Source organism: Arachis duranensis, chromosome 10 (assembly GCF_000817695.3).
Source record: "Arachis duranensis cultivar V14167 chromosome 10, aradu.V14167.gnm2.J7QH, whole genome shotgun sequence".
NCBI classification, from domain to species: Eukaryota; Viridiplantae; Streptophyta; class Magnoliopsida; order Fabales; family Fabaceae; genus Arachis; species Arachis duranensis.
Genome location: NC_029781.3, coordinates 2500603 through 2515160, shown reverse-complemented (window position 1 = coordinate 2515160; position 14558 = coordinate 2500603). Strand labels below are relative to the sequence as shown.

At 32.5% G+C, this 14558-nt stretch overlaps 2 protein-coding genes across 2 annotated transcripts; both read left to right on the top strand.

Moving 5' to 3' along the window:
- The first annotated feature begins 611 nt into the window (after window positions 1-611).
- Window positions 612-4449, top strand: LOC107468343 (receptor-like protein kinase HSL1). Its single transcript, XM_016087612.3, has 2 exons — window positions 612-3296; window positions 3500-4449. Exons 1-2 carry the CDS (start codon window positions 707-709, stop codon window positions 3853-3855), a joined length of 2946 nt encoding a protein of 981 aa, XP_015943098.1. The 5' UTR covers window positions 612-706; the 3' UTR covers window positions 3856-4449.
- A 5056-nt stretch (window positions 4450-9505) lies between these two features.
- LOC107468261 (serine/threonine-protein kinase-like protein ACR4) lies at window positions 9506-10712 on the top strand. Its single transcript, XM_016087515.3, has one exon. The coding sequence runs from the start codon at window positions 9744-9746 to the stop codon at window positions 10647-10649; it is 906 nt and encodes a 301-aa protein (XP_015943001.1). The 5' UTR covers window positions 9506-9743; the 3' UTR covers window positions 10650-10712.
- Window positions 10713-14558: the final 3846 nt, after the last annotated feature.

The window sequence follows — 14558 nt, the reverse complement described above, 5'->3', positions numbered from 1 at the left end:
TGGCCTTTACACCTATTTCGTGGACGTCGAACCAGATACGCCTCCTACTCTTGTCAGTCTCATTTCGTAACTACTACACCTGAATTCAAGTGTAAATCTAATTTCCGCCTAAAATGACCCTACACATTTTCAGAACCATTTCTTTTCTTACTATTTTAGAAAATAATATATTTATGCTATTTATTTATATAAAAAAGCCTATACATACCCACCCTTTTAATTTTGTTTTGTTTATGAATGATCTTTCGACATTTAGCAAACTAATCCCCAACTAATCACATTATATTACTTTCTCTTTGTATTAACTTGAAAGTTATAAGAAAAAAGAACAAACTATAACTAACACGTTGCAGAGATTGAGAATATATAATTAATTTTTAAGCCATTTATACAGGAGTCATTTGTCAAAAAGTAAAATTGAAGGATTTAATTTTAAATTATATATTTTTAAAATTTTTTTTAAAAAATTGAAAAATACGATTTTAATTTTTAATTTTTTTTATTTTTTTAAATAGAAATCAGAATGTTTAAAAAAAATAAAAAAAGCTGTAATGATTGTAAGTTGACAAGAGTTGAAGGATAAAGATGAATGGGAATGGTGAATGCATGGTCCAAGCGGCAGCATTAAATCAAATACAATCTGACTTCACTCCCCTTCTCCATTCTCTTCTTCTTCTTCTTCTTCTTCTTCTTCTTCTTCTTCACAATGCGTCCAATCTCAGTGTTGCTGGTTCTGGCGGTTCTATCAGCGGCAGCAGAGTCACTGAACCAAGAAGGACTGTTCCTGTATGAAATGAAGCTCGCCATGGAAGACCCTCATTCCACGCTCTCCAACTGGAACACCAGAGACTCCACTCCCTGCAACTGGTTCGGTGTCACCTGCCACTCCCACACCGTCGTCACCCTCGACCTCTCCTCCGCCAACCTCTTTGGCCCATTCCCCTCTCACTCCCTTTGCCGCCTCCGCAATCTCACCACCCTCACCCTCTTCAACAACTCCATCAACGACACTCTCCCTTCCGACATCTCCCTCTGCCGCTCCCTCCTCCACCTCGACCTCTCCCAGAACCTCCTCACCGGACCCCTCCCCCATTCTCTCTCCTTGCTCCCCAACCTCCGCCACCTCGACCTCGCCGGAAACAACTTCTCCGGCCCCATCCCTCCCTCCTTCGGAGCCTTCCAGAAACTCCAGGTCATCAGCCTCGTCTACAATCTTCTAGAAGGAACCATACCACCTTCCCTCGGCAACATCACCACCCTCAAGATGCTCAACCTCTCTTACAACCCATTTTCACCGGCTCCGATTCCGCCGGAGCTCGGTAACCTCACGAACCTTGAGGTTCTGTGGCTCACTCAGTGCAACCTCGTCGGTGAAATACCCGAATCACTCGGTAACCTCAAGAGCCTCGTCGACTTGGACCTTGCATTCAATAACCTCCACGGTTCCATTCCCGCTTCGCTCACCGGGTTGACTCGCCTGGTTCAGCTCGAGTTGTATAACAACTCGTTGTCCGGCGAGTTACCCAAGGGAATGTCGAACCTTACCTCCTTGAGGCTCGTTGATCTGTCCATGAACCACTTGGAAGGTGAACTTCCCGACGAGTTCTGCCGTTTGCCGCTTGAAAGTCTCAACCTTTACGAGAATCGCTTCCAAGGGAACTTGCCGGCGACCATTGCAAACTCGCCGAACCTCTATGAGTTGAGGTTGTTCGACAACAGGTTCACTGGGAAGTTGCCGGAGAATCTGGGGAAGAATGCGCCGTTGAAATGGATTGATCTCTCGACCAACCAGTTCTCCGGTCCCATTCCGGGGACTCTATGCGATCACGGCCAGTTGGAGGAGCTTCTGTTGATATATAACTCGTTTTCCGGCGAGGTTCCGGCGAGTCTTGGCGCATGCACGAGCTTAACGCGTGTAAGGCTTGGTTTCAACCGGTTTTCCGGCGAGATTCCGGCGGGTTTGTGGGGTCTTCCTCATGTGTCTCTGCTTGAGCTTGTCGACAACTCATTTTCTGGTTCAATCGCGAGTACCATTGCCGGAGCGAGGAATCTTTCGCTGTTGAGGCTTTCGAAGAACGGTTTCGAGGGTCCAATCCCTCAAGAGATTGGATGGTTGGAAGCTCTTCAGGAATTTTCTGGTGGCGATAACAAGTTCAATGGCTCGTTGCCTCAGAGTTTTGTGAATCTTGGTCAGCTTGGTACTCTTGATCTGCATAACAATAAGCTCAGTGGAGAGCTTCCCAATGAGATTAAATCATGGAAGAAACTGAACGAGTTGAATTTGGCTAACAATGAGATTGGTGGTGAAATCCCTAAGGAAATTGGTAGTTTGTCAGTGCTTAATTTTCTTGATCTTTCTAATAACAAGTTTTCTGGGAAAGTACCCCTTGGTTTGCAGAATTTGAGGCTGAATGAGCTCAATTTGTCTCATAATCAGTTGAATGGAGAACTTCCCCCAATGTTGGCTAAGGATATGTACAAGGCTAGCTTTCTTGGTAACCCTGGTTTGTGTGGGGATTTGAAGGGTTTATGTAATGGAAGAGACAAGGATAAGAGTAGAAGCTTTGTTTGGTTGCTTAGAATCATGTTCATTGTTGCCACTTTGGTGTTTGTTGTTGGTGTGGTATGGTTCTACTTCAAGTACAAGGGTTTCAAGAATGCAAGGGCTATTGATAAGTCAAAGTGGACATTGATGTCATTTCACAAACTGGGTTTTGGTGAGGATGAGATCTTGAACTGCCTTGATGAAGATAATGTGATAGGAAGCGGATCTTCTGGGAAAGTCTACAAGGTTGTGCTTAGCAACGGTGAAGCTGTCGCCGTGAAGAAGATATGGGAAGGGGTTAAGAAGGAAATAGAATGTGGTGGAGATGTCGAAAATGGCCGCTTTCAAGACAATGCTTTTGATGCAGAGGTTGAGACATTGGGTAAAATTAGGCACAAGAACATTGTGAAGCTCTGGTGCTGCTGCACCACAAGGGATTGCAAGCTGTTAGTTTATGAGTACATGCCGAATGGAAGCCTTGGTGATTTGCTGCATAGCAGCAAAGGAGGGTTGTTGGATTGGCCAACCAGGTACAAGATAGCGGTTGATGCCGCAGAAGGCCTCTCTTATCTGCACCATGATTGTGTTCCTCCAATTGTACATAGAGACGTGAAATCTAACAATATCTTGCTGGATGGAGAGTTTGGTGCAAGGGTGGCAGATTTCGGAGTAGCTAAGGTTGTCGAAACCACCGGAAAAGGAACAAAATCCATGTCTGTCATAGCAGGGTCTTGTGGATATATTGCACCAGGTTAGTAAAGCATTTCATGTGAATTGATAAATCATTGCTCAAGTTTGTCTCAATAGATTAGTTTGATCTTTGAGTTTTTGCAAGAAAATCACACAGGACCAATAGTGTTATTAGTATTACCAAGTAATTTAGCATTATAAATTATGATGTATATTCTGTTTTGGAGGCAAGCCTAACTGACATTGTGAATTTGGCATGTGCAGAATATGCATACACGCTTAGAGTGAATGAGAAGAGTGACATATATAGCTTTGGTGTTGTGATACTAGAGTTGGTTAGTGGAAAGAGGCCGGTAGACCCTGAATTTGGGGAAAAGGACTTGGTTTCATGGGTTTGCACAACCTTGGATCAAAAAGGTGTGGAGCATGTGGTTGACTCAAGGCTAGATTCTTCTTTCAAACAAGATATATGTAAGGTGCTCAACATTGGCCTTGTGTGCACAAGCCCCCTCCCAATAAACCGGCCTGCAATGAGAAGAGTAGTGAAGATGTTGCAAGAGCTTGGCACCACCACCCCTCCTAACCCCAGATATCAACAGAACAAAGTCAACCAAGAATGATGGCAATTAGCCCCCTTATTACTATGATGATGGCTCTCATCATGGAAGTGTTGCTTAGTTCAAATGGATGTTATTGCATTGTTTTTTGGTTCTCAAAAGGAGGGGCTTGGGATTGGGAGCTTCTTAATTCTTATTTATTATTATTATTATAGTGCCAACTTCATTCATCCATGTTTCCCACTCATGGTTTGGTTTGCTTTAACAAAAGTTGGCTAAAGAAAGGGGATAGAAAAGAGTTTTATTTTTAATTGAATTTATACTTCTTTTTTTTTAAAAGTGATTTTGGGGTTGAAAATAGAATAGTAGAAGTTGGTGCTGTTTTTCCCTGTAAAGTTAAGGTGGTTGATATTTTATCAAGGCGGTTCCCTGCTAGAGAATTTGAATGGTGGTTTTGCATTAATGCTATTTATTAAATTACATTCTCACTAGTCATTGCTAAAGAAAAAGATGTGACCTGTCTCTGCCATGAGTCACGTAAGTTGTAAAATCATACCTTCTAAAATTCCAATAGCAATTCACTGTAGAAATTCAGTTCAACTTCAGTCATTACGTAATGGAAAATGATTCCCAGGTTGGGAATCTATATTATTATTATTATTTGATTAGATAATATAGTATATTTTTTTTATATGAATACAACATGAAGTAATTTTGAGCTATTATTCATTGACTACGGTTTAGTTTACTTTTTGAAAGATGTAACATATGTATTTGAAAAATTAAATTAAAACTGATTTTTAATAAGCTTAAATAATAATAAGTGTGATTAGTAAAATAATTTTTAAAATTTAAAAATACTATAATAGATATTAAATGTTTTTAAATTTAAAATTTAAAAATATTATAATAATTTTTAAAATTTAGATATTAATTAATGTATGAGATTATAATATACTTTTCAATTTTGATAAGTACAAGTTAATTTTGAAATTTTTTTTTTAAGTGATTTTGAAAGCACTCTTAATTTTTAAAAGCTATATTTTAAATGTCCGACACTTATTTAAACAGATAAATAAACTGACCACTCTACGGATTCAAGTTGGTTGAGCTTATGAGCTATATGCTTATTTATCAACATATGAATGTGTGTTTTAATGAGGTGGTTAGGGAGGCATTGTCATTTATGGGCCCTCTCTTTTAATTGCAGGTTCCATCCAGTACAATTGGTACTAGTACTACTACTCCTTCTCTAGGCCTATGGAGGAGTATTAATGAGGTTGGGTGTATAGCATAGGCACTAGTACTCATTTCTGTTGCAAAATGACTTCAGCTAGTGGTTACTTATTATGACATCTACTTCAAGGGACTGCTAAAATTTGGTAAAGGGAATTATTGCAGTTAGAACCACACTTTTGTAACAATGAATATGACACTCTTGTTTCCCATTTTGGTAGTTTTCTCTAGTTCCTCTCCAATGTTGTAAATGCATCATTAGCGCAAAGCTGTGGCATTTGAAGAGTAATGCATGGATCATAGCCTCATAAATAGTGACGTTTGGATCACCATTCCCTAGTGCAAACTTCATCCCATGATTACTACTCTCCCACTTTATGAAATTGATCCAATTTGTTTTTTTTGTTTACCCAAACGGTATCGCCCAACTCGACGAGTTAAGGACTAATCTGTTGCGAATCTAAGCTCCATTTAAGGGTCTGTCGCTGGCCAATGGGTTACTGCATGCACAAGGCGAGGTTCAAACTCCCAACACTTGCTTAAACGGACGAGTGGACAGGGACGGACATAAAGGGGGCGAGTGGCGGCCTCAACCCCCAACTTTTTTTAATAGTAATAAGTTATTATGTAAATTAAATTTTTTTAAAAAATTATTTATTATTTAGTTTAGTATAAATAAAAGTTCAGTCTAATTTAAATATTAATAATTTTTAATATCTAAAAAATAAGTAACAATATTAAAGAAATCTGAAAAAGATATTATTACTAATATTTTTTAATTAAATAAAAATTTTCAAATCTCATAAAGTGAATTTTTTTTTTCTTCTTGTGGCCATCTTTTTTTATTCATTTGGTATTAATTTTCTCTGTTTCAACTGCTACAATTAAGAGATCTTTTTCAACTATAAATATTGTAAAAAATAACTTAGAAACAAAATAAAAGATGAATTTCTTACTAATTGTCTTTTAATTATATTAAAAAGAAAAATTATTGAAAAATTTGACACAAATTCTATTATCGGTGAATTTTATGATACAAAGATTCGACCACTTCGTTAATAAAAAGTATACATATTTTTTTCTTTAAAATATATTCTCTATCGGTATATTTTTGTAATACATCTTATATTATATAATTTTTTTACATAATTTTTAATATTATGTGTTTTTGGCCCCCGTAATATCATTTCTGAATTCATCCCTGCGAGTGGGCTGACCACTCGACCAATCCAAGTTGGTCAACTGATCCAAATTAATACTACACCTATTCGGTTCAATATTGGCTTGATCCATGATCCACCTTGAGGCCCAAAATTGTTTAGACCAATAAGGAATAAGGAGAGTTTTGTAAGGACCATTATGCTGTTCTTGACCCAAAAGAAAAAAAAAAAAAAGGGTTCATTCTCATACTGGTGACCATAATATTATTTTATTGTTCTTTTCTTAAAACTCATGAAGAGAAGCTGCTGAAGGAATAGCAAGACATGGTTGGGGTAGATCCAAAAACCAATCCAAACAAAACATCAATTTATACAGAATGCAATTACGGTGTGAATATTGGAGCATTTCTTCACCAATATGTGGCTTCAAATTTCATAAGGAATCAAACCAAAGTAACCATAATGTCAACCCAATAAACTAAGGGTTCAACTCAATCTGTAAGTTTAACACACTATCATGTAATAATGCAATTAATTCAAATTACACAGGCGAGCCTTATGCTACTAAAAGTGAAATCAGCTACAAGTAAGAATGTGTCTATTGCCCTTAAAAAAAGGGAAACTACGAGGGAAAAAAAGCAATACTATTGCATGAAATACTATTATTGATGATGTTAAGTTTCTTGCTTTCCCAAATAACAGCCACCACACCAATAACTTATTGCTTGAAATCTTCCAAGATATCCTTCCACCAAATCCAGCAATCAAATCCATGCTTGTCTGATTACAGAAATAATAACAAGGACTAACATGATATCTCCAGTACGCTCGAGACTAATCCATCACGAATTTAAACTTTGTCTAAGGGTCTTGTCACTCGCCAATAAGTTGCTGCATGTACAAAGCAGAATTTGAACACTCGACACTTACTTAAACAGACGAATAAACTGACCATTTGACCAACCCAAGTTAGTTAATATCATAAATTGTTTTGTTATACCATCTTATATCATTCAACTGGTGGGCCTCCTTAGAGCTAGCAGACAAGCCCGTCCATGGGCCCCTGTTATTTTCATATAAATATTATGTTTCCCTAGCGGGCTTTGCTCATGTACTACTAGTGGTTTCATCAGCTGTAGCCTAATAGCTATGTCTGTGGCCAGCATATACTTGGCCACTTCAGAATCCGGTGCATCACAATTCACTTGCGATTTGCAGATGTTCTTCTCCATTTATATTAATGAAAAGGAAATACCTCGTCCATTCATTCTTATTGTTATTATTATCGCTATTAGTTTTAACTATGCATTGGGGGTCCTCCTATTTTTGTTATTTATCTATCATTGCTTTCAATTATGCATTCAAATGAGTGAGGTTCCTCCCCATACTATTGATGTTATTATAAAATCCTTTGCACGCTTACTATTTCTTTTGGGGCCTGGTTTGATATGCACACTTACTTAACATTTGTTTTATGTTAGAAAAAAAAGATTAAGAAAGTAAATACAGAAAATTTTAATTTTAAAGAATCCATTTAATGTATAAAAGAAACTTAAAACATTTATATTTATTTTGTATTTTCTATCAAAATTTTCCACACGTAGTATACTCTTATTGCTATTATATCTTAAATTAAGATGAATTTTATAGTAATAACTTTTAATTTACGTTAGCTTTTAAGAAAGTTGCAGTCAAGTAGTCAACGATATGAGAAATTGAGAATAACACAGTTTCCAAGCTGTCTCTTATACCATTTACTATGAGTCAGCATTGGAATAACCCCTGCCAACCTATACACAGAGTATCACAAATAATATGCAATGCAAAACAGAGTATAATAGAGAAATGCATCTTCTCCAATTTTTTTAATACTTAAGAAAATAAAATGTGATCTTTTATTTTTAATTCTATAAGGTCTAATTTGAGTAATTAATTTAGGTCCAGTTTGGATAACTAATTTAATTAAGCTTCTTTTGATAAAATAATTTAAACAATAAATGACTCTGTTAAAAGTAATTTATAAATAAGTTATTTTGCGTTTGAATTTTTAACTCTAAAAGTATTTATTTTATAGAAATGTGATGAAAAGTAGAAGTATTATGAAAGAAGTCATTTTTTTTAACTTCTCTATAAGCTCCTAAATAGTTTCTTAAAAAGTTGCAATTTGATTTTGAAAATTGTACAAGACATTAATACTACTACTTTTCATAAGTTAAAAATTAAAAAAAGTTACTTCTAAAATTTTTTAAACGGGCCTTTAATTAAGCTCCTTTTGATAAAATAACTTAAATAATAAATGACTCTGTTAAAAGTAATTTATAAATAAGTTATTTTGTGTTTGAATTTTTAACTTTAAAAGTGATTATTTTATAGAAATGTGATAAAAAGTAGAAGTATTGTGAGAGAAGTCATTTTTTTTAACTTCTCTATAAGTTCTTAAACTTTTCATAAGTCAAAAGTTAAAAAAATTTATTTTTAAAGTTCCAAAACAAGTCCTAAGTGGAGGTAAAAATAAATAGAAGAGAGAATAATAATAAAAAGTGAGATCAAATACTGAATACCATCAATTTTTTTTTCATCAGAGAAAATTCACTCCTAATCCAATACTTGGTAAAGAAAAGAATCTATTAAAATACCTATCAACAACATTACAGACAAAGCTACAAAGAATTGGAGAACTAAAAAAGACAGAGAAGTTGGTTTGCTGAAACCAAATTCTCTGTATCTGATGAATCCCCAACACCTTTTAGACTATATAAATTGAAACTTTAGTACAAAAGTAAGTGAAAAAGGCACACATAAAGAGTGGATAGATGCACCAACCAGATCAACGATTCGTCTAATAAACCGAAACCTCGCTCAAACCACTTTAATTTATACATATCCTTTAGCAGAATTTAAGGAGCCACAATGTGTAACCACAATTCTCTAATTATGTTGCTACATTTATATACTGCGCGCTGTCTTTATGTTTATGCTAAGGTAGTACCATAGTCCCATTTATTTAATTGTGAGAATGACCCTTATGAAAAAGTAGATTGGTCATGATATAAGTGATTTGTCCAACTAAAAATGGATTTATTTAAATCAGTTTAAAATTATCTTATGTTATATTTATTAATTATTTTTAAAATAATTACATAATATTAGATATAATAAATGTATAATTTTAAATGTTAAATATATAAAATTATAAATATTAAATAAAATTATTTTAAATTATTGTCTTTCTAGCATTACTATTTAAATTTCAGTATGTCATAATTTAACGTATATAAAAACAGTGGCATGGCTCCAACATTGAGCTACCACAACTAATCTCACCAAATAGACAAATACTAAATCTCTTTTTGTCAAACTTATGCTCTCTTTTTTCTCCTTCAAAGTTTAAACATACCCTCCAACTGTTTGATAAAATCTCTCATCCAATTATATTAAATCACATTTATATAATATAAAGCTAGTTTCTTCATACCACTTTGACAAACTATCCTCCAAATTCAAATTCACTTCCTGCAAGCAATTGAAAAGAGAAAAGAAGGACCAAAACTAGAAATGGACCATGCCAATATTGCTTATGATTTAGTCATGGTGGCTCTATCCATATCTCTTATAGTTCTTGGTGTTGTTCTGTTTCTTGCATGCAAGAAAAAGCCGGTTGAATCCGAGGAAACACTTCCGGTAAAATTTTGTGCTCGTGCATACCCTTTAATGGAACTTGATGCTGCCACTGATGGCTTCAATCATAGGAGAATTGTTGGCCAGGGTCGCCTAGGAACGGTTTACGCCGCAACGCTATCGAATGCAGAGCTTGTAGCTGTGAAGAGGATCCACCCTTTTCTTGTTTTGAGCAATGCAGGTTTTGGATTCTCATCTGTGTTGAAGTGGCTCTCATTGGCACAACACCCCAACGTTGTTCCAATCATAGGATTCTCCGAAGCGCCCAAGAGGTTTAGAATTGCAGCAGGTGTAGCTAGAGGGCTTCAATACCTGCATGAAGTGGTAGCACCAAACATAGTACATGGTTGTGTTAAGTCCTCTAATGTTCTTATTGATGTGAATTTCTGTGCCAGGGTTTGTGATTATGGACTTAACTTCTTGGCACCAATGGAGAAGAGAGGGGTAGTGGGGTATGTGGATGGTGAGTATTGGAATGAGAGAGGGGGTGGTGCTACTAAAGAAAGTGATGTTTATGGTTTAGGTGTGGTGCTTTTGGAGCTTCTAAGTGGAAGAGGGTGTGAGGGAGGGTCATTGGCAAATTGGGCATTGCCTTTGATTAAGGAAATGAGTTTTGGTCAAGTTTTAGATCCCAGGCTTGTGACTCCTTCTGATATGAGTCCTTTGGTTAGATTGGCCAAAGTTGCTTCAGCTTGTGTTGGTAATCCAAGAAAGTGTAGGCCTAGTGTTGCTCAAGTTGCTACCATTTTGAACGATTTAGAAATACAAGTGTCTTTTCCATAGAAAATTATTTGTATCACTCATTTTTCTTTGTATTTTATAGTAATAAAATGGCGTTAATTGTGTATAAAATGATGCTAATAAAAGAAAATGAGTCATCCAATTATATGTTATATAAAGTTGTTGGGTTGTGAAATTAAATTGGTATAGCAATTTTGCCTTTTCAATATTATACATATTTAGATGCAGACCAATTACCAATAAAATGATATATATTGCATGCATTTTGGGTCCATGAAAAGTAAATATATCATATCATATCATATGCACATTTTCAATAAGAGTTGATTAAAAGGGAGAGAGGGATTGAAAGTGGATAAGTTAGGTGATTTTAATTTGACATTTATCAGATGCTAGTGATTAGTATGAGAATTTCATTGAGGAAGAAGATTAGAAGAGGGCATGGCATTATCACAAAAGTTCTGATGGGTTGAGAAGTCAGAAAAATTAGATATAAATTATTTGAAGCTACCAAAATATCATTTGGTGGGGATTATTGAAATTAAGAAGTGGACGGTGCCCTTGACATTAGGATGGTGAGCATTTATGTAATGAAAGGAACATTTTCTTTTTTCCGAATCTTATGACTCTCATTATTTCAACTCTTAATCAGCTTATATTTATGTAATTTTATTTTACAGCTTTTTCATTGTTACATCGTATCCTGTATGAAGAATATAGGCCTACTTTTTTCTAATTGGTCGTTAATATAGACATATTTTAAAGAGTTCAACATACATGAACATTAAAAAACTAACTTAGTTCATCGAGTGATCAACTCATTCGTTCACTTAAATAAATATCTGAATTTAAATATTAACATTTTTTTTAATCTTCGAAAGATGGATGGCTAGTTTGTTTGTTAACTGTAAAATTGTAAAAATATGTATGACTAGTTCAATACTAATATCAGTATCTATCTATTATATATTATTAAAATTAATTTTTTTTCTGTTAATAACATAGTTGTTATGGTATGTTTGTATTACTAAATTTATTTTATTTTATTTATTTAAATGTATTTTTTAATTAATTATTTATTTGATGATTGAGATAACTATTAAATTATTTAATATTTTGTTTGATCATATTAATCATAACTAATTAATTATATAATATTTGATTTGGTTGAAATAAATAAATTGATTTTATTTTAATTTATATTAATTTTTTCATCTTATATATCATGACTAATTATTTTTTAGAATGTCATTATTAATCATTTATTCGATTTGATTGAGATAAATATCAAATTATTTTATATTTTATTTGATCATGTTAATTATAATTAATTATATTAATTATCTGATTTTACTAGAATAAATGAATAAATTTTATTTTAATTTATATTAATTTTTTTATCTTATGTATTTTAAGTAATGATTTTTTAAAAATATTATAATTTTTATATAACATATTTATAAGATATTTTTATTTATTTAACTTATTTTAAAAAAGATAATTTAATAATAATTTCTTATTTCATGTTAAATTGTTCTTGCTCAAATTAATTTTAATATAAAAAACAAAATTAAAAGTTTTACTCCTAAATCATGAAAAAATATTTATAAATTTCACCGTTAATATTATTTAAATAAAAATCTTGAAATGATAGAATTTTAATATAAATATTTTAATTTAATCATGAGTAATGATTATATTTGAAAACAAATAAAATTATTAATCATTGCTTTTATTATTTTTAATATTAAAAATAGTTAAATTTTAAATTTAATTAAATTTATGTAAGTGTTTTTATTTAACAAATTTCAAAAAAAAATTTATGTATTTTTATATATTATCCCGTATACAGTACATATTCTAGTTAATTTTTTTTTTCGGTTTTTATTCTAGCTTTTTTTTTTGTTTTCCACAGTATCCCCCAACCCGACAGGTCAAGGACTAATCCGTCGCGGTGTTGCTGCATACAAGGTAGGATTCGAACCCCGACACTTGCTTAAGCGGACTAGTGAGCTAACGACTAGACCAACCCAACTTGATTCGGTTTTTATTCTAGTTAATATTTAAAGGAGGGGAGTTGGGTTTACTTTCCTGCAGGCCAGTTTAACGCTTCAGTAGGTTCAAAACAACCATAACCCAAAAGAAGTCCATTATCCCTCTAGATATTATTGATTAATTATTGGTCAAAAATAACAAATTATGCTAATTCTATAGTATTACTTTCAAAGGAAAAAAAATTAGAAAATATTTAAATTTTTTAATAGTATAAAATTATGTGTTTGGATATTTTAATTGAAATAATTTATAAAATTTAAAGAATTTTGATAAATAAAATAAAAATTTCAATTTCCACTTGTAATGAGAAAATTTTAAGTTCTCTTTTTTCTATATCTCACTTAAAATTAACAAGAAGGAAAGTCTAAACATTATTAAAGAAGAAGAAAACAAGTTGGCAATTCTATTACCTTATCCATATAAAGAATTTTATATATACAAGTAGTATATTAACTTCATCCAAATAAAGAATTTTGTAATTAAATATTAAATTTTCCATGCATTTAAAAGGTTCCTAAATTTAAAAATATTCCATCCAAATACAATTTTATAAATTATACACAATAATTAATAATTAAAAAACAAAATTATACACACGAGTTTTCTTATGTGGGATATGGAAAAAAATATTTGAATCTTTTAAATTTTAAAATTTTTTTAAGGGTAAAATATAATTTATTATTATTTATTTTATAAATAAAAAATATAAAAAATATTTAAAAATAAAAAATTATATTTTATCATCTCAAATAAAAATTTAAAATTTAAAAAATTTAAATTTTTAAAAGAAATGTGAAGCTTAATGCCTAAGCTTCTGTTGCTTGGCTTCTATGACAAGCTCACAAAGACGTGTCGGCTGCCGCATACAAAAGTCACTATTTCTTAATTAATTCAAGCCTTATAATCTCCTGTGCTCCTGTCTTTGCTATGTACCGTACCTCCAAAATCCAACCAATAGGATCCCTCCACGTCATTATCCCTTTCATGCAAATTTACCAGAACGTCACTCTATCACAAACCCTTTAATAATTATATCATAATAAGACGCTGATTGTTAACATTCGTTTTCCCCAAGCTATATGTGATTTACAAAACCACGTTGTAATCCAGCATTCTTCATCATTCTTGATATTGTTAATAATCAAGGTTTGTAAGTCCATCCTCTATACAAATGCCAATAATTAAGCACATATAGTTAATTAAATTAAATTACTGTAAGTTTGTGCCAACAAGCTAATATGCTCTCTCATTAGCTTCCAGCACAACTTTGTTGAATGAGAATAAAGATATTCAGTTCCCAGTGTGAAGGGAACAGAGATGAATGGAGGGGGGAAAATGAGAGAGATTCGTGAAGAATTGAATATTAACGAGAATATGCAGTACTAGTGTGTATTTTTTTTTTGTTGGTTGGTGCAAAAAAATATATTATATTTTTAACTAAATTTCATTCTTTGTATATGTTTTATTCATTCATTTCTTATGATATGCACTATTTTTTTATATTTTTATTTTAGTACTAAAAATAATTTATATAAACAGTGAAAATATCATTTTGTTGTATATGTAGATATGTGTACCAAATTTTTAGGGTGAAGTATAATTTTGGTTTTTATAGGTCGAAATTTTTTTTTATTCCAAACATTTTTTTGCATATAAAATTATTTTAAGATTTAACTTAATTTTAAAATCGTTCTTATTTTAGGGACCAAAATTGTATAGAAGTGACTGCAGAAGCAAAGGCACATATGGATTGTAAATAATTTTTTCTTTATTTCTCTCCTCTTCTTCTTTATTTTTTTTTTATAGAAATAAAAACACTCTCTTTCTTTTTTTCTTTTTTTATTTTATAATTTTTTTGTTATCAATAATTTAATTTAAAATTTTAATATTTAAAAA